The sequence below is a fragment of the Trichechus manatus genome, unplaced genomic scaffold (genome assembly GCF_000243295.1).
Source record: "Trichechus manatus latirostris isolate Lorelei unplaced genomic scaffold, TriManLat1.0 scaffold00077, whole genome shotgun sequence".
Lineage (NCBI taxonomy): Eukaryota > Metazoa > Chordata > Mammalia > Sirenia > Trichechidae > Trichechus > Trichechus manatus.
This window is the reverse complement of record NW_004444013.1, coordinates 9,928,245-9,949,399: the sequence shown is the minus strand read 5'-3', so window position 1 is coordinate 9,949,399 and position 21,155 is coordinate 9,928,245. Positions and strand designations below refer to the sequence as shown.

The 21,155-nt window shown below is 47.5% G+C and overlaps 1 protein-coding gene across 1 annotated transcript in view; it reads left to right on the top strand.

Annotated features, from left to right (window-relative positions):
- The first annotated feature begins 11,026 nt into the window (after window positions 1–11,026).
- LOC101351427 (myosin-16-like) overlaps window positions 11,027–21,155 on the top strand; it is a 64,324-nt gene continuing 54,195 nt past the window's right edge. Inside the window, 5 exon segments of the mRNA XM_012556777.1 lie at window positions 11,027–11,236; window positions 15,373–15,516; window positions 18,315–18,471; window positions 19,681–19,708; window positions 20,032–20,128. Of these exon segments, the coding sequence (XP_012412231.1) occupies window positions 11,027–11,236; window positions 15,373–15,516; window positions 18,315–18,471; window positions 19,681–19,708; window positions 20,032–20,128 (636 nt within the window).

The window sequence follows — 21,155 nt, the reverse complement described above, 5'->3', positions numbered from 1 at the left end:
CGGACAGTGCCTGCTGGGCACCACTCCAGGCCCAGGCTGGAGGTCGAGGCCAGTAGCCCAGGTTCATCTCAGCCCTCTCTTCTCCAGATCAGAGAGTTCTGGAGCCTGAACACCGTGAAGGCATGGGTCCAGCTGACCCCACCCCAGCAGCCCAGCAATAACCTGCACATCTAAACGCTGTGGAATGTGGGGCTGGGACGGTCTGAGGTGGCAATGGGATGCTCCCATGAGGGGAGGAGGGCAGGCAGGCTCAGGACATGACCCTGCAGACACCTGTAGAAACCGCCTGAGGAACACCCCAGGCATGACAAATATATCCTGGCTGTGTGGCTGCGTCCTCTCCCCTCCACACGCAGCCCCGGAGCAAAGTTATCAGAACTTTCGGGAACCACCACTTGACCTTGCTCAGAGCTGCCCAGCCAGCTCAAGGGAAGATCAGCAGAAACAGATGGAGCCAGAATTTCTTGGGATCTCCATTCTGAGTCATTTGAGGGGACCCTTATCATGGAGGCAACATATCAAAGCTTAAAAAAGCATTTCCAAGAGAAGCCTCAGACCAGGAGAAAACATTTACAAATCACATACCCGACAAAGGCCCCCATCTAGCATATATAAAGAATGTTCAAAACTCAATTATAAGAAAACCAATTGCCCAATAATAAAAAATAGACAAAAGATTTGAACAAGCACTTCACCAAAGACGATATATGGGTGGAAAATAAGCACATGAAAAGATGCTCAACATCATTAGTCATTAGGGAAATTAAAACTAAAAAGCATATTCAGGCCCATAATCCCCCTTGTTTGTTTCATCAGTTCAGTGAGGTAAGCTGTCATTGTTATTATTCTCATGTTACAGTGAAGAAGCAGGAGGCCTAGTGGCTCAGTGGTTAAGCGCTTGGCTGCTAACCGAAAGGTCAGTGGTTTGAACCCACCAGCCGCTCGTTGGGAGAAAGATGTAGCAGTCTGCTTCCATAAAGATTTATAGCCTTGGAAACCGTATAAGGTAGTTCTACTCTGTCCTATAGGGTCGCTATGAGTCAGAATTGACTCTGACGGCAACGGGTTTTTTGTTTTCTTTTTTTAATAGTGAAGAAGTGGAGGCTCATAGAGGTTAGGTGCCTCACCCAAAGTCAGAACTGAGACTCAAAGCCATGGAACTCTTTCCACTTGAGAGGCTTCCAGGGTCTAAGAAGGCTCTAGAAGCTAACACTTAGCGTCCAGTTGGATAAAGATACCACTTTCCGTTTTAAGCATGATGGCGGGCAGTCTCGTGCGCAGCAGGACTGAGCACAGGGCAACTGTGGGTGCTCTGTGCATATGATGAGTGAGTGACTGTTGGCTGTTGACCCACAGGGGCTCTCATGGGCTGGGAAAGGACTGCAGGGACAGCTGGAGCTTTGCCTCATAGAAAGGGGGCTGTTCCAGGAGCAGCTGGTACCTAGCCCAGGGCCTGGTACACAGTAGGACATCTCTAGCTTCAGCTTCCTGGCTCTGGAGCTGGACAAGGGTTCGATTTCCTTCAACAAGCATTGACTTAGAACTCGGTTTCATCTCAGGTTCTGGGCCTGGAGTGGGGGCCCCTCCAAGGGCACTGAGTACGGTGGGCCCTTGGGCTGGCAGAAGGGACAGAGGGCACAGGATTGATCCTGACGTCACTCCTCCACCCTTACCTCCCTTAGCTCCTTGGCCCCACGCTCTGTCTGCCTCATTGCAGCTCTTCCGCATGAAAGGCAGAGAGGACCCACACAAACTCCTCCAAAGCAGAGAAAGTGTCTGTTTCTGTTGTTGAGTGACGTCCAGTTGATTTCCACTCATAGTGAGTCCACGTGACAGAGTAGAACTGCCCCATAGGGTTTCCTAGGCTGTAATCTTTTTTTTTTTTTTTAATTGTGCTTTAGGTGAAAGTTTACAGCTCAAGTTAATTCCTCATATAAAAATTTATACACACATTGTTATGTGACCCTAGTTGCAATCCCTGTAATGTGACGGCACCACTCCCCCTTTCCACCCCGGGTTTCCCATGTCCATTCAACTAGTTCCTGTCCCTTTCTGCCTTCTCGTCTCGCCTCCAGACAGGAGCTGCCCATTTAGTCTCGTGTATTTACTTGAACTAAGAAGTACACTCTTCACAAGGATCATTTTATGTCCCACAGTCCAGTCTAATCTGTCTGAAGAGTTGGCTTTAGGGATGGTTTTAGTTCTGGGTTAACAGAGAGTACAGGGGCCATGTTTTCTGGGGCTCCTCTAGTCTCAGTCAGAACATTAAGTCTAGCTTTTTTATGTGAATTTGGGTTCTCCTGCTCCATCAGGGACTCTCTGTTCTATTCTCTGTGAGGACTAGGCTGTAATCTTTATGGGAGCAGATCGTCAGGTCTTTCTCCCACAAAGCATCTCCGTGGGTTTGAACCACTGAGTTTTGGTTAGCAGCTGAGCATTTAACCACTGCGCCACCAGGGCTTCTTTGAGGAAGTGTCTATTGATTTTATACCCTCCTTGTGTCTAGCAAAGAACCCAGTGCAGAACTCAATAAGGAAGTGAGGAAAATGAGGAAGATGGGGAGGGGAGGAGCGAGAGATTGAAACGCAAGTGCTAGCAAGCTTATTTCCTAAGCGGGCTGCTTTGGGGCAGTCAGGGCCCAGCTCTCTGCATTTGCCAAGCCCAGGGGCTTCTGGATATGGATGCCAAGAACCACTCCCATCTCAGCTTCCACCCAGACAGAACACTCTGCTTACAGTCGTCATTCCCACCACACAGACCTGGCTTTCGTTCGTTCGCTAAATACTGATTGTCTAATATGTGCTAAAGGAGCCCTGGTGGCACAATGGTTAAGCACTCAGCTGCTAACCGACAGCTTGAACTCACCCATCGGCTCCGAGGGAGAAAGACCTGGTGATCTGCTCTCGTAAAGATTCCAAACCAAACCAAAACCCGGTGCTGTCGAGTCAATTCCAACTCATAGCGACCCTATAGGACGGAGTAGAACTGCCCCATAAGGTATCCAAGGTGGTAGTCTTGACTGAGGCCGACTGCCGCATCTTTCTCCCACAGAGTGGCTGGTGGGTTTGAACCACCAATGTTTCAGTTAGCAGCTGAATGCTTGACCACTGCACAACCGGGGCTCCTTCTGGTAAAGATTATAGCCTAGAAAACACTATGGGGTGTTCTAGTCTGTCACATGTGGTTGCTGTGAGTTGAAAATCAACTTGACAGCACCTAACAGCAACAACAATATATGCTAGGCATTTTACATACACTAACTCAATGAATTCTCCAAACAACCCTATTTGGTAAGTATCACTATTATCCCCACTTTACAGGTAAAAAATTGAGGCACAGAGGGGTCACAGATAGAGGAAGGGGCAAAGCTGGGACTCAAACTCTGTGAATCAGGTTTCAGAGTCCAAACTCTTGACCACCACATTCTGCTGCCTCCTGGTAAAGACACCAGGCCAAGTCCCGGCCCCCACCACACTTCCATTTTAGAAAGAGAAAGAGCCAAGAAATAATAATCAATACCTAATGCATTGTTGGAGAGTTATATGGCCTAGAAAGAAAAATAGCCAAGCCTCAGACACTGACTCAGTGTGTGTCTTTGCACACATTGCTTCAGCCCTCTGAGCCTCTGTATTCTCATCTGCTAAACCTACCTGCCCCACCCACCTGCCCAGGTTGTTGGAAGGATCAAAATGAGCTAATGGATGTGGGAGCCCTGTGTTTTTATTGTTGTGCCAACACCAGCCCATAACTCCAGAGGAGTCCTTCCTACCCACCTCCCCCACCAAGAGATTTAAGCACTTGCTTTATATTGGAAAACCAGTTGCCCTGGAGTCAATTCCTGCTCATGGTGACCTCATGTGCGTCAGAGTAGAGCTGTGTTCCATAGGGTTTGCAATGGCTGATTTTTTGGAAATAGGTCACCAGGCTTTTCTTCCTAGGTGCCTCTTGGTGGATTTTAACCTCCAACCTTTCGGTTAACAGCTGAGGTAGTGTTATTGTTGCTGTGTACCATTGAGTCGAATATCGAACCTATATGACAGAGTAGAACCTCCCCATAGGATTTCCTAGGCTGTAGTCTTCAATATACCATGGACTGCCAGAAGAACAAACAAATCTGTCTTGGAAGAAGTACAGCCAGAATGCTCCTTAGAAGCAAGGATGGCAAGACTTCGTCTCACAGACTTTGGACATGTTAACAGGAGGGACCAGTCCCGGAGAAGGACATCATGCTTGGTAAAGTAGAGGGTCAGCAAAAAAGAGGAAGCCCCTCAGCTAGATGGATTGACAAAGTGGCTGCAACAATGGGCTCAAACATAGCAACGATTGTGAGGATGGCGCAGGACCAGGCAGTGCTTCGTTCTGTTGTACGTAGATTTGCTGTGAGTTGGAACCCACTCAACAGCACCTAACAACAATAACAACAATCTTTACGGGAGCAGATCACCAGGTCTTTCTCCTGTGGAGCCACTGGATGGGTTTGAACCAGTAACCTTTCAGTTAGCAGTCGAGTGCTTAACCATTTTGCCACCAGGGCTCCGTGAGAGGTAGTATCCCCTGACAATTGCTTTCAGAGCCTCCAACAGCAGAGCCCTGGGACTTCCTCAGACCAAGCACACTCACTGAAGTGGAACATCTGGAATGCTGACCATCAGAGCCCCCTGTGAGAAACTCAAACCACAAGAGACCAAGGGGCAGCTCTAGCCACCCTGGCTGGGAGCTGGATGTCCTGCGTTTGCTCCTCCAGATCCATTTCCCAACCTTCACCACCATATGTGGCCTCAGCTGCATCCCTAGATCCTGCTCTCCAACTTCTGGGTGGTTTGGCCCTAGGAGATGGCAGGAGGAGATGGGAGAGCAGGAGGGGAGAGGTGCCCATGCCCTTGGCTGGCTGTGTGTGGTTGGGCAGTAGGTGCTCAGTCCCCCCGAGGGCCACAGCTTCTCCTACAGCTGCTTCCAGGGCTGTGGTGGCCTTGCCATTCCTGTGGGTTTCCCTTAACCCACCGCAATAAATAGCCTCTCCATTAAACTCTATGCAGGGACCCCAGTGGACCTCCCCCTGTGAATATCCCCTCCCAGAGACGTGGCAGGCGGGGTCCAGCTCCTTCTCAGCGGCTCCTGCCCCCAAGTAGAGGGTGGCCATCCTGCGCAGACCAGCCGGAAGCACCCTGGGGCCCAGGATTTGAGTGGAGGCGTCCTGAGGATGGACTCTAGGCCTCGATGCTAGAGGGGGCCTTCCACCGGCAGCCTCTCCCAGGTATCCTATCACAGTCCTCCAAGGCGCCAGGGACATTCTAGGGAGGGAAAGACCAAGAAATAATTGAATCAATATCTAATGCATTGTTGGAGCGTGATAAGGGCTAGAAAGAAAAACAGAGCCAAGTCTCAGACGCTGACTCACTGTGTGCATTTGGACACATTGCTTCACCCCTCTGAGTCTCTGCTTTCTCATCTGCTAAAAGGAAGTCCTAGCTCATCGGCCCCACTTTTTTCTTCAAGTGTATGATTAATTTTCATGAATACTCCATGTGTGCTTGAACATGATGTGGGAATCTCCAATTGCGCAAAATGTTCTGTGATTCAGCTGAGCTTTTTCATCCAAATTGTTTGTACCCTCACTAATTTTTTTTTTGGCAAAATTGTTTTCTTCTTTTTTAAAAACTAACTCCTCACCCCCTTCTCCCCCCACCCCTGACCACCACCAATCCACTTTGGTCTTTATACATTTGCCTGTTCTAGATATTTCACATAACTGGGACCACACAATATTCGTCCTTTCGTGTCTGGCTTATTTCAGTCAACATGTTTTCAAGATTCATGCATGTCATAGCATCTATCAGGACTCATTTCTCTTTATGGCTGACTAACATTCCATTCTACGGATGGACCACGTTTTGTGTATCCATTCATCTGTTGATGCACACTTGGGTTGTTTCCACCTTTTGACTATCGTGAATAAGGCTCAGAGCAGCTCCCCTTTTATCTGTTTACAAATCAGACTTCCGGGCAAAGATCTGCCCACAAAACAGTTCCACTGAGGCCGGCAGGAATGGCATTGCTGTGGCAGGCAGAGCCCTGGTCTCCCCAAGCCCACAGCTGTGCGTGGGGGCCCTCTCGGCCAAAAGCATATTTTACCTATGGGGAAACTGAGGCCCAGTTTGGGAGAAGTGAGGTTGACCCTCAGGGCAGAGCAGGTGCTTGGGATAGAGTGGGTGACGTGATTGCTTACGAGTACAATTCTTCGGTTGGTGGAGTCTGGTCGTCAAAATACAGTAATGCACTTCTAAGGGGATTGCTGTACCAATGGTAATAGAAAGTATTTGAAAAATATATGTACCACATAGAAAGTTCTTTGGGGTTGAAGGAGCTGCTTCCGAGACACAGACCCCAGGTAGTTGTCGTGGTTGTCGTGGTTGTTAGTTGCCATTGAATCGGCCCCGGACTCATGGAGATCCTGCACACAACAGAGCGAAATGCTGCCTAGTCCTGTGCCATCTCCGAGACTGCTTGCAGATCAGACGGTTGTAATCCATAGGATTTTCGTTGGCTGGCTTTTGGAAGTAGATTGCCAGGCCTTTCTTCCTAGTCTGTCTTAGTCTGGAAGCTTTGCTGAAACCGCTTCAGCATCATAGCAACACACAAGTCTCCACTGACAGATGGGTAGTCGCTGCTCACAAGGTACAGTGAACGGGAACTGAACTCGGGTCTCCCACACAGAAGATGAGAATTCTGCCATTGAACCACCAATGGCCCTTTGAACCCAGACAGACACAAAAGGAAATCAGCTCTATGCTCATGTAGGTCCCTTTTTCCTTTAAGGGTGAACTAATATCTGAGCAGGTACAGATAGGAGTGACAGTGGATGCCAGGAAGAACTTCTCCCCCTTCCCGCACCAAGTTTCTCCCTGAAGACCCAGAACCCGCCTCCAAACTTGAGCAGAGCACAGAGGACTCCTAGAGGCCATCCATGCAGCCACCCCATTTTACAGACGGGAAAGGAAGTCCAGAGCGGGCAAGGACTTGCTCAAAGTCACGCAATGCATGGGACACCTCAGAGGAACTCAAGGCAGGGCTTCTGTGCTCAAGGCTGGCACCGTGCCATTATGACACATGGCTTCTGTGGGCCATGGTGGCCTGGGGTGGACCATTGCCATGATCAGACAAGAGAAGTCCAGGCTGACCCTGACCCTTTCGGCCTGAGCGTGTGAAAGGGGGCAAAGTCATCAACCAATTGGCTATCTGGACTCATAGGTACCATGGCTTTGGAGGAGTCACCCCGAGTCTTTCTCCTTGAGAAGCCAGCTGTTGTAGCTTTAAGAGGAAAACTCATTCGCCAGCTGTTCTATTTCTGCCCACAGCTTGCACCCCCAAGCTGAGGTCATCAGTCTCCCCATTAGGGTAATGGGAGGAAGCGGAATGCCCCAAGAACCAGGCGTTCACTGATCCCCCCTGAGGGACCCACAGCATCCAGGCAGGCCCTGGAAGGCGAGACCAGCTGGGTCCCTGGGGCCCTGAGGTGTTCTCTTCTTTTTTAAGGTTTTGCTGGCTCAGACCTGGTGGGCAGGTATAAAAGGGAATAGCCAGACTCAGAGAGGAACCCAGGCTCTCCCAGTGTGGTCTCAGGTAGGTACCACAGGGGATGCTGGGGAAGGTGGAAACGGGGAGGGAGTATAGAGAGGAGACGGTGGTGCTTGCTATAGAGGAGACTTGGCAGCACCACCAGGGAAAGCGGGCGTTATAATGAGGGATTAGTGAGGGGAGCTAGGGGCAAGTGTTTCTAGAGCACCTGCCTGCCCCAGGTACACAGGTGGCATTCCATTCAATCCTCCAAGTTCATGCCCACCGTACAGGTGAGGAGACAGGTCCAGAGAACTGCCAGGACTTGCATGGCATTCCACCGTGAGATAGGAGCAGTCAGGATTCGAACGCAGATCCAGCCTTCACATTCCAAATGCTGAATTGTTTGCATGTTTTGTGGCTCATGATTTTTAAAAAATGGTCTTGGTTATCAGAAATGCCTGGGAAGGGCTGTTGTTAGGGGAGACAGGAGTGGTTTGGATGCTGGGGGGCCTGGGAGGTGGGGTCATCACCGGCTGGGTCGCTGAGAGGCTTGCACCGCTCTTGTGGGCAGCACCTGGCCGGAGGGGTCTGTGTCCTGGGTCACCAGGACAGGACACCATTGGGGACCCCTTAACTTGTGGTTCACACAGAAGCCCCGTTTAAAAAAAAAAAAATCCTAATTGGAATAAACAAAGGAGAATATCTTGCCTCCACCTCCCCATTAAAACTATTAAAAAGGAACACAGCCCTCTGATGTGGGCAGTTGTTTTAATGACAAGTCTAATGAATTTTAAAATGACTTTGCCGGGACCTGCATTTCCTTTTTATGTGGATTTTGGTCTCCTCTCCCTGGTGACTTCCACCTATGTTAAAGCAGAACCAGGAAAATGAGGCGTAAAAAGATACTGAAATTGAGCCGTCAGGGGAAATAAATGATAAAAGGAAGCTTCTAGAGTGATCTGTAGCTTCCAGAAAGGGGAGAAGGTGGTCCAAAGAGGTGACTGAGCGATCGAAGTGACAGAGCTAAGTGAGATCTACATCTCCTGGATGCCCAGTGAAGACGCAATCTGCAGAAGTGGAGGACTCCCGGCCCAGTGCTCCTCCACGATAATGGGATACAGGAGGGATTAGGCAGGTGTCCTTAACCTGGAACTAACCGTTTGCTGTAGAGCTGATTCCAACTCATGGCAACCCTGTGTGTGTCAGCATAGAACTGTGCTCCATAGGGTTTTCAATGGATGATTTTTTTGGAAGTAGATCACCAGGCCTTTCTTCTGAGGCACCTGTGGGTGAACTTGAACCTCCAACCTTTCAGTTAGCAGCCAAGCGCATTAACCGTTTGAAAATACTGGCAGTGCTTTTTAATCTGTGCCTGCATTAAAAAGGGGAGGAGATGATAAGTTTCAGTCAAAGATAGTAAAAATCATGATGAAATTGTTTTCCCATTCGGGTTAAGAAACAGTACCAAATCAGTAGTACCCGAGACTTGTGTCAGTGATGGAAACCCCCAATATTTTCACATCATATTACAACTGTTGCAGATATCTCAAAATATTGTTAGTTCTCACTCTTGCTTCAAAACCACAGTAGTTATTAGACTTGCTGCTAGATTGTTATTTAATGTGCTAGTGAAGAAGCACGTACATTCCCATATCATGCATTTTTAATTTTTTCATAATTTTCCTTTAATATCATCGGTTTCCCTGGTAATCCTTGTGTTCTATTACCTAAATTTAAAATGGTTTTTTCCAATGAGACTACGGGCAACACAAGACTGCCAAAGGGGTCTGCGGTCCAAGAAGGCACAGGCCCCGCCCTCCTCCTCTTATTCTTGTTTTCTGTGCCATGGCCCAGATTTGGGGGTGGGGAACCCAGGCTCTAACCAGAACGCTCTATGCCGGACCCTAAAGGGAGATGGCAACTTGAGGGGCAAGGTCAGGCTTTGCCTCCCCCACTTGCCTGTTTTAGCTCAGCCTCTTTCAGAAACACGAGGGGCCTTGGCAGCAGACACTGGAGAAGATCCCTGAGGGCGGTAGGGTATAGCAGGGGCCCAGGGCACAGTCAGGAGACCCTTGATCCACAGATGACTTATTTAAAGATGGAAACTGTACTCTTGATCTTGAGAACAGTATCTCTGGCAAAGGGGCTCAGAGCCATACCCTTCCCAAGCTTTCCAGAAGGTTCTTCACCCCCAAGGCAAATCGGGAGGCTCCTGACCTCTCTTTACTCCTTTGAGTCCCTAGTTCCCCACCTTCCTGATGGTTCAGTGAACCTGTCTGGGTGTGGAAGCAGAGTCCTAGGCTTGACCCCATAGTGGCCTCATTTTAGGAGAAGTAATCATTTACCCCAGGCTGTCATTTTATATAAGGGGCCCATTTGGCATCTGGCAAAGCCTGTGGACTCCTGCTCAGATTAGTGTTTTTAAATATATAAAATGAAATACAGAGGGTTGCAAAGGAAACCAATGGTACTGAAATACTATTATCAAAATATTAAAAAAACAATTTGCAATAGAGTAGTAATTTGTGTACTTCTTAATTAACACAATCTAACTGAGGGCCTAATAGGACCATACTTTCAAAGTTGAGATGAGAGTAAATAATATTTTGAGATGTCTGTGACTGCTTTGGAGCCCTGGTAAGAGCCACGGCTGCTAACCAAACGGTCGACAGTTCGAATCCACCAACTTCTCCTTGGAAACCCCATGGGGCAGTTCTACTCTGTAGGGTCGCTATGAGTCAGAATCGACTCGATGGCAATGGGTTTGGTTTGCTTTTTTTTTTTTTTTTGGCAACTACTTTAAAATGATAGGACAAGAGCTACAATTTCTATTGGAGATAAGCCACAGGCACTGTGGTACTGCTATGATTTGCCAGCTCCATTCATACCTGAAAGGAAGTAAAAACCAAGAGGTAATTGTTTTCCTGACCAATTTCATAAACAGTGGTTAAGAAACTAGGGCTCTGGTGGTGCAGTGGTTAGGTGTTTGGCTGCTAACCAAAAAGATCAGCAGTTCAAATCTACCAGCTGCTCCTTGTAAACCCTATGGGGCAGTTCTACTCTGTCCTATAGAGTCGCTATGAATCAGAATTGACTTGACGGCAACGGGTTTTTTGACGGATTGGTTAAAAAATCTTTCTTTAACCTCTCATGATCCTAGTCTTCTCCTCCACTGACTGGGCTTCCCGATCCCTACCTCACAGTCTTAGTGTGAGGAATATATGAGATGGCGGACATAGCACACAACTGGGAGGAGTTATTAGCTTATTTCTTGTTCTTGGTTATTACAACCTAAAAGCACCAAGACATCCAATGTAACATGAGAGAAGCAACCCCTGTTGAGCTCGGGGCATTTGCTGCAGCCTGTCCCCCACCCTCAGCACCCAGTCTTTGCTTTCCCTTACAGCACCAAGGGAAGTCCTGGTTCCTGTCCTCGGTTCCTGCCTGCTCTGCCCTCAGCTAAGCCGCAATGCCTGGTGCACAAAAAGGGGAATGTTTGGAAGATGTGGACCCAATGCCCTGCTTGGCTCCTCTCGAGAAGGAGAGGATTGAAGCCATGAACAAGCCCTACGACATCAAGAGGTCCTGCTTGGTCAAAGACGAGAAGGAGGACTTCATTGCTGGGGAGATCCAGTCTGAACAGGGCGACCAGGTCACTGTAAAGACGGTCACCAACCAGGTAAGTGGGCGGTAATCTCCAGGATGAAACTGAGCTTTGGGAGAGGCAGGCAGCCAGCCTTGACTGGACACACTTCTGCTCAAGAGGCAGGGTGGACAAAAGAGCAGAAACCCCCAAGTGAGTCACGCATGCTGGGTTCAAGTCCAGACTCGACTACACTCAAGCAAGATGCTTCCCTTCTCCAAGCTTTGGCTCCATTCCAGTAGAGATGACCGTGAGAGAGGACATATGATGCACTTTGTCAATTCCACAACCAGACACACGTCTAAGGGGTTAGCATGCACATTCCTTATCTTTAAAGTCCCAAACAGCTCTCACATGGAATCTATTTTCTAACAGTGAGTGGGCATCTCACCTGCCAGCAGTCTCACTCTGTGTCCCATGGCCCTTGACGGCATGAGGAATGTGAGACAGGGACTTGGAACACCCTGGTCCACCTGGGTGAGCTCTTCATCTGTATGAGCAACAGACGGTGGTTCCCTACGTGGCAGTGGCGCACTGGAGCTGGCTTGTCCTGGCTTGTGAGGGTCCATCACTAAACACTTGGGGGCTATGCAGTCAGTTGTTAAGCCTTTGGTAACTTGATATCAGCCAAGATGGAAGCATATTTGATCCTCATTATTCACAGTCATTATGTCCCTGGCTGGCACAAATGGTTAGGCGCTCTGCTACTAACTGAAAGTCACCCAGAGGCGCCTCCGAAGAAAGGCCTGGTGATCTACTTCCAAAAGGTCGCAGCCACAGTTCTACTCTGATACACATGGAGTCACCATGAGTTGGAAACTGGTTTTGGGGTTTTTTTGGTTATGTTTCATAAACTCCCCATAAACACTGACTTAGCAAATGGTGATCCAGCCTCATTCAACCTCACCTGGGAATTTTTCACCACTCTGCACATGTGCATGTCTGCACGTGAATGTGAAAGCTCCACGAGTGTTTTTAGCAAAAATAAAGGCCAATTCACGAATATATAACCCACAAATATGAGGACTGACTGTCTTTACACCATGAAAATTGGCAAATGCTACACATTGGGGCTTATTTTCCCAGAGGGCTGGTTTACCAGCACATCACTCCCCCTGTTGATCTGCGTTGTGCCTGACCATCAGGTGTGACTTGAGAGGAGGGTAGAAGATTTGATTTAAGTTGCGAATAAGATGAAGAGTGATTTTGGTTTGATGTAGAGAAACAGGTCCTGATAGTGGAGGGAAGGGGTTTCTTAGGGAATGTGGTAGATGACAAACGTGACCACAAACCAACACCATTTCTTGCATCAGTGGCAGCTGCAATGCGACTTTGCAGCTCCCACCATCAAGAGACGGAGTGTACCCCTACTCCCCTACCCCTACTAGTGATTTAAGCTGGCCTCGTGGCTTGCTTTATCAAATAGAATGTAGCAGACATGATGGTGTGCCGTTCTGAGTCTAGGTCTCAAGAGACTTAACAATTTCTGCCCTTGCTCTTGGAATGCTACCCAGCTAGTATGAACTAGCCTGCTTGAGGATGAGAGCCCAGTCACCCCCTTGGCCCAGATGACAACCAGTGAACCCAGAACGGAGCCACCTAGCTCACTGGTAACTGACTGCAGGTACATGAGTAAACCCATCTGAGGCCAGAAGAATCACCCTGCTGAGCCCAGGCCAAATTGCTAACCCACAGAAATATGAGCTTCATACATTTTGTTTGAAAAAAAATTATTTTTAATTTATTAAACCCCTACCCTGTGGTGTTGGTGGTTCAGTGATAGAATTCTCACCTTCCATGCAGAAGACTCAGGTTCAATTCCTGTTCAATGCACTTCATGTGCAGCCACCACGCATCTGTCATTGGAGGCTTGAGTGTTGCTATGATGCTGAACTGGTTTCAGTGGCACTTCCAGTCTAAGACAGACTGGGAAGAAAATCTTGGTGATCTACTTCCACAAATCAGCCAGTGAAAACCCTGTGGATCACAACAGTCTGATCCGCAACTGATCATGGGGATAGTGCAGGGAAGGGCAGCACTTTGTTCTGTTGTGCATGGGGGTTGTCATGAGTCAGGGGCCGACTCAATGGCAGCTAATAACAAACAACAACCCTGTGGCAAACCCCTAACATTTTGTATAATCCTTTCAACAACCTTATGTAGTAGGATTTATTGGTCCTGTTTGGCAGAGGATGAAAAATGAGGATCAAGGAGGCTTTAAGTAACTTGCCCAAGATCACAAAGAAAGCAAATGATGAACTTGGACTCAAATCCAGCTGTATCTTACTCGAACACCCATGCCATGTCTCTGTGGTGGGCGGTGAAGGGAGAGTTTGAGGTCAGTCCTTGGTTCATGTCACTCATAAGAGAAGCCAAAGACCTTTGAAGATCAGAACTTGCAGGATAGCTTTTCTTCCCAACTGCCTTCTAGGGGCCTGGCAGGAGAGCGATGAGGCTGTGTCTGGGTGAGTTTGAACATGAAAGTCAAGCTTAATTCTCAGAAGAAACATACTTTCTAGAAAAGCAGAGCATTGCAGTTTGCAAGGAATGATGCACAATGGGAGGGAGATCCAGAGGCCTCAGTTTGGATGTGCATTTAAGGAAAACACATAGCTTCTTTGAGCATCCACAGTGGACAAGGCAACCAGCTGGGTTTGGGACAGAAAAGACTGAGTCTGTGGAGCTGGCTCACCTGGCTGTAAACTAAAGACAAAGGCCTTCCATTCCTCCATAGAAGCTGGAAGAGAAGTGTTCGCATAGGGGTGAGGTCCAGAGATGAGCAAATTACTAGAAATGAACTCTGAATAAAGCCCAGCTTGATTTACTAGAGGTGCGGTGACCATTACTGTGTGGATTTTCCAGAACTGTCAAGATTTCAAATTATTCGCTTATTGTACTCCTCAATTATTTACAGTGCCAGAAATCCCAGCATGTGCTGGAGCCTTGAAGGCTGTAGGCAGCTGAAAGACATTTGTTTTCTGGACCCCAAGTCTTAAGTTTTGGTTCTACATGCTGGAATTTAAGAGCTGGCACTAGTTTTTATTTACAGAAGGAAGTGGGGTGAAGATGGGGAAAGGATTCACCCCACTTTGCACAGGAGCTCCTGACCCTTGTTGTTGTTGGGTGCTGTTGAGTCAATTCCGACTTATAGCAACCCCATGTGACAGAGTAGAATTGCACCATAGGGTTTTCTAGGCTATAATCTTTACAGAAGCAGATCACCAAGTCTTTTCTCCTGCAGAGCTACTGGGTGAGTTTGAACTGTCAACCTTTCAGTTAGCAGCCAAGCGCTTAACCATTGCACCACCAAAGATCCTTTCCTGACACTTAGCGCAGGACTATTTTTATTCTAGTCCCTGGGAGGTGCAAAAGGTTAAGCATTTGACTACTAATGGAAATGTTGGTGGTTTGAACCCACCTACAGGCACCTCAGAAGAAAGGCCTGGTGATCTGCTTCTGAAAGAGCACAGCCTTGAAAACCCTATGGAACAGTTCTACTCTGAAACATATGGGGTCGCCATGAGTCGAAATCAACTCGATGGCAAGTGGTTATTTTCACTCTAACACATCTGCTGTTGAACGCTCTTTGTTGTGTTGCTTTTTTTCTTGTCTCCTTATTTGATTTCAATTTTATCCTTCAAGGTGGTTTGGTGAGAACAGAGGAATGTCTTTAAAGAAAAAAAAGGAAAAGTTCACTGCTCTTTTGAAACCACCTCTAGTTCTCAAGGCAGAGAGCCAAGACTCATATCCTTGTAAAGAGTCCCTGGGATGGAAGAGCAAGCTCCCACCAACTTCCAGAATGGACTTGGCTGGGAGAGGAGCGTGGGCTAGGGGTGCTCCGTAACATAGGAGGGCCTTCACAGTTCACAAGGTATTTTTACATGATCACACTTAGATTCATGTCATTCTCTCAGCACCTGCCAAGGAGGCCAATGGAATCCCTACTTCCGAGGGGAGGCAATTAAGGCTCATGTGGCAGTTGCAGAAGTCCCTCCTGGTCCCAAGTTGCAGAGTGGACATGGCTGGACCAGGAGTTGGGCCCACTGGATGCCTGACTCCAGCTCCAGTGCTCCTTCCAGGTTGCCAGAGAGGGTGTGGTGCCCTGTGCCTGTACAGCTCTACTGCCTAATTCCCATTCCTAACGGGTGTGCTGCTGTGTCTTGACCCTCCAGGCGCTCACCTTGAAGAGGGATGATGTCCAGCAGATGAACCCTCCCAAATTCTACCAGGCCGGTGACATGGCAGACATGACCTTCTTGAACGAGGCCAGCATCTTGAACAATCTACGCCAACGCTACACCAGCATGAGGATCTATGTGAGTGCCCAGTGGGTCGGGCGGCAGGGGGACATGGACCTTCTGCACCTGTTCCAATGAGGGGAAGAGCTAGTCTACCCTCTCAGTTCATGATAGAAATTATGAGTTGGACAAGGGCTCAGGGACCATGTTTTCAACAAGTTAGAACTTCCACCCAAAGCCTTCTGCATCTCAGTGGTGACATCGTCTCCATGGGCAGCTGAAAGATCTTTTGCTGAGGTTGTCACAGAAGTCTTCCTCCCCACCCCTCCCAAACTCTCCAATCAAAACATTATTTTTCCCCTAGTGACTTCATATGGCCTTAGAAGTCCCTCCCTGTTCATCTATCCATCCATCCATCCATCTACGAACCCATCCATCCACCCACCCACCCATCTACCCACCCACCCATCCATCCATCCACCCATCCATCCAACCATCCATCCATCCATCCATCTATCCATCCATCCATCCATCCATCTATCCATCCATCCATCCATCCACCCATCCATCCAGCCACCCATCCAGCCACCCATCCATCTATTCACCAAACATTGAGCACTGTCCTAGGCAGGGTGCTCAAAGAGCTGAGGCCTAAACATGAGAAAGTGGCATTTAAATGCAGCATGAGGAACTTGGGAGGGACACAGTCTTCGTCCTTCAAGAGTTCTCTTCAAGATTTCATTTCTGTTTGTCTGTTTGGACTGAGAAGGGATTGCCAGGCACTGTGGAGTGTAGCCTAAGGGACCAGAGCAGGAAGTCACCTCTTAAATTCATGCACCTCTTGACGAATGGCTGGTTGAACAACTCTGGCAAGTGGGAAATCCTCCACAGCGGCCCCAAATACTTCTCTCTGTGTCTCTCCTGCAAGGGAGGGAGTGTGTGTGTGTGTTGAGGGGGCTCTTCTTTTTATTCTAACCAAAGCAGGGACCAAACTGTCTACCTGCCTTCTCCTCCCCCCTCTAAGATAGAGCTGCAGAGAAGGAGTGACTTGGTGGCTGGTGTCCCTGGATGGGACACTGTGCAGCATACTCTCAAATCTTCAAATGGATTCTCTTTATCTTTGCTTCTCTTTCCTAGGATTGCTTTCTATTTATTATTATTTTTTAAATAAGATTTTATTGCATTTTTCATGAAAGTTTACGCAGCAGATTATGTTCCCATCTGACAATTTCTACACAAATTGTTCAGTGACATTAGTTACATTTTTCACAATGAGTCAGGGTTCTCTTGAATTGCATTCTGGTAGTTCCATTTCCAGTGCTCTAGTTTCCCCACCCCCTTAACTTCTTATCTTTACTTTAGAGTAATTGCTGACCTTTTAGTCTCACACAGATGGTTTATTAATGGAGCCCCGTACTCACAGGTAGTATCTTTTATTTTGTGTGCTAATCTGTTATTTTGCTAAAAGGTGACCTCGGGGGATAATTTTGGTTCAAGGTTTAAAGAGTATCTAAGGGCAACAGTCTCAGGGAGTCTTTTAGTCTCAACTGGTCCAGTAAGTCTGGACTTTTTAAGAACCTGAGTTCTGGTCCACGATTTTCTCCCATTCTATCAGGATCCATCTACTGTGGCCCTGATCACAGTGGTTGGTAGTGGTAGCAGGGCACCATCTAGTGCTGGTGGTCTCAGGGTAGACAAGGCTGTGACTCATGTAGGCTATTAGCTCTGTTGTAGTTGTTAGGTGCCGTCGAGTTAGTTCCGACTCACGGTGACCCCATGTACAACAGAACGAAACACTGCCCGGGTCCTGCACCGTTCTCACAATCGTTGTTATGCTTGAATCCATTGTTGCAGCCACTGTGTCAATTCATCTCCTTGAGGATCTTTCTTTTTTTGGTGACCCTCTACGTTAGCTCTGTAGATTAGTTCAGTCTCTGAGACTTTGGTTTCCTTTGCTTTCTATTTAATAAGTTTCCTTCTGAAAACTCAACATATTCTAGCTATGCTAAGGAGAAACAGGGGGTATTTATTCCCACTCGGACCAAAGAGGAAGGTTTTTAAATTGAATCAAAAAGAGGCACGTAGGTGGGGGCCTCAGAGGTCAACGTGAAGGACCAGCAGGAAGAAGGGAAAGTTTGGAATCCACTGATTTGGTCATTTTCTGTCCTCAGTTGTTCTTTTCCCTCAGACAATTTCTTTTACTACCTCATTCTTCTTACAGGATAATTTTTTCTTTTTTCTTTTTTTTACAAATGTGCCTTGGAATGAAAAGAGAAACTTGTATCTCTTTTTAAGAGTCTATCAGGCTTAGCTGCAAGCCAGTAAGCGTCTGTGGTCTGTCTACCCCGTGGAGGACACCACAGCTGTTGAAACACCACAGAGATCTCTCCGTGACTCTATGGAAAAATCCCACAGATATATGAAGTGGAAAAAGCAAGATCTAGAACAGTATTACAGAATACCATTTTTTTCTTTTAAAAACAGTGGGAGATAGGAATGTGTCTCTCAGTTTGTTTGTATATGCATCACAAACCAAGCAAGAGTGTGTAAGCAACTAACCATGGTGGTCACCATGGAGGGTGGCAGGCCTGGGCAGATGGAAGGACTGTTGACTGTGTATCTATCCATACAGGACTGTATTACCTATTCAAATAATTAGACCAAAAGAAAATGAAACAAAGGGAAGCTCATTTTGCTTAATGAATAGACACTGACTTCGCCCCCAGAGAAGAGACCACCATATCTTTCCAGACTGGCCATGACCTCTAGCCAGTGATAACAACATGCTGAGGTCCTAAGGAAGCTGAGAAAATGCAACTGGGGAAGAGGGCACCAAGAGAAAGGGCCAGCTAAACATCTTCCTTCCTTCCCACCAGACCTACTCAGGCTTGTTCTGCGTGACGGTCAACCCCTACAAATGGCTGCCCATCAATGCGGCCCGTGTGGCCAACATGTACAAGGGCAAGAAGCATACAGAGATGCCACCCCACCTCTTCTCCATCTCTGACAACGCCTACCATGATATGCTCATGGGTAGGTGGGGCGTGGGTCCACTGGGATGGGTGCGGCTGACGACATGCATTCCTTTGCCAATGCATCTCCAAACACATTAGAACTCACGCTAGCCAGTCCCCGACCCTAATCTTGAACCACCAGTTGAAGTTCTTTGCTAAATGTTGAGCAGCAGCAACAGGTAATATTAATACAAGGCACCCGTGCTCAAAAAATGTACTGAGCACTTGCTAAGTATCAGCCCTACCTCATGCCCTATTTCACTTAAACTTCACAAAGACGTGGAATGTAGAGTTAAGTTACTGGCCCAGAATTCAAATCAACACTCATGGCCATTACATATATTTTTCTGTTGTATGGTATAGTGGCCCCATTACATGAATTTTCTTTATTGAGGTAATATATATAAAATAAAATTTTCCATTTTAACCATTTTAAATATATAATTCACAATGTTGTGCAACAATCAACCACTATCTACTTCCCAAACCCTTTCATCATCCCAAATACAAACTCTGTGCCCATAAAGCAATAACTCCCCATTGCCCCCCTCTCCTCAGCCCCTGCTAACCTCTAATATACTCTCCATTTCTATGCATTTGCCTATCGTAGATGTTTCATATCAGTGGATTCATACAATATTTGCCCTTTTGTGTCTGGCTGACTTCCCCCAGCGTAATGTTTTCAAGGTTCCTTCATGTAGTAACATGTATCAGAACTTCATTTCTCTTTATGACTAAATAATATTCATATATATCTACGTGTGTGTGTGTATGCATATCACGTCTTGTTTATCCATTCATCTGCTGTTGGACACTTGGGCTGTTTCCACCTTTTGTCTATTGTGAACAGTGCTGCAATGAACAGTGGTGTACAAGTATCTATTTGTGTCTTTGCTTTCACGTCTTTTTGGTAGATACCCAGGAGAGGAATTGCTGGGTCATGTGATTTTTATTATTATTTCTCTTTATGTTGTTTATGACAGGTAGCTTTATGGCTAAGAGACCAGGCTGGTAGAAATGGAGTAGCTGGTAAACTCTTGGCCCTTTGGCAGGGACGTACTCTAGTAATGGGTACATGGCCACTGGTCTCCCAGGGTTCTGGTTTTCGGCCATAGAGCACAGCAGTGGGTGGTATGCAGGGTGTGCTGTTTGTCTGAGATGTTATCAAATGCCTGGTTTCTAAATGTTTCCTAATTACCTCTTCCTATTGCTGTTTCCTTCCCAACAGATCGTGAAAATCAGTCTATGCTAATCACGTAAGTGTCTCTTCCATCTCTCAGTCTGTATACGTGTAATTAGGGTGGTGTCTTATGCATCTAATTAAGCCTTCTTATAATTAAGAGACAAACCCTGCAGGTGGCAATCAGTCTTAACAGGACAAGTAAGTCTGCACCTGCTAATTGATGGTGGGGGTGGGGGGTTCCATGTCCCCAAGTCCTCCCACCTGCTTGCTATCCAGGCAGGGGCGGTAGGTGGGGCAGAATGTGACCATGTTCAGCCTGTGCCTTTCTATTGCTTCTCTTCTCTGCGGCCAATCCCCCTCTTCCGGCTCACATCTGCTCCCGGTTTCCACCTGCAGTGGAGAATCTGGTGCTGGCAAGATGGGGAACACAAAGAAGGTCATTCAGTACTTTGCCAACATTGGAGGAACTGGCAAACAGTCCGCGGATGGGAAGGTATGGCTGGCTGGGAGGACTGGGGTTCTGTAGCCTCCCACTCCCCTCCCCCAGCCCTCTTCTGTCTTCAGGTTCACCCAGCAGAGCTCACTTCATCCTCATGGCCGCTCTGGAGTTAGGGCCATTTTACAGATCATGAAACTGAGGCTTAGAGAGACGTGACTTGAGTGGGGTCACACAAGGAGAAGGCGGCCAAGCTGACAAAGGCTCTTCCTGCAGGACTGATTTGCTGCCCCAGGCCACATCTGCTTCTAGAAGAGCCGGCTGCAAGTCACTTCTGCTGGGACAGGCAAGATACAGGGAAAGTGGGCGCCTCCTGAAGCTGCTTTCCAGGCCCCGGCAGCCCCTGGGGGCAACGAGCATAAGCTGGGGCCTGCTGGCTGCAGCCTTAAAAGCGACCAGAGAAAAGAAGAACTTCAGAGGAAGACCAAGGAAGCCTGGGGAAGGGCTCGGGGATCTCAGCCCACAGCAAAGTGAGGCAACAACAGCTGAGAACCAAAGCCGAGGAAGGGCACCGAGTTTCTGTTTGGGGAAATGAAACACTTCTGGAAATAGATGGTGGTGATGACTCCACAACATGGTGGAATATAATTCATGTCATTGACCTGTACATTTAAAAATGATTAAAATGGCAAATTTGATGTTATATATTTACCAGAATACCAGAGAATACCAGAAAGATGTTTACCTGTGTTTTATTGACTATGCAAAGGCATTCCACTGGGTGGATCTTAATAAATTATGGATAACATTATGAAGAATGGGAATTCCAGAACACTTAACTGTGCTCATGTGAAACCTGTACATAGACCAAGAGGCAGTCTTTTGAACAGAACAAGGGGATACTGCGTGGTTTAAAATCAGGAAGGTGTGCATCAGGGCCGTATCCTTTCACCATACTTATTCAATCTGTATGCTGAGCAAATAATCTGAGAAACTGGACTATATGAAGAAGAACGGGGCATCAGGATTGGAGGAAGACTCATTAACCACCTGCAACATGCAGATGACAGAATCTTGCTTGCTG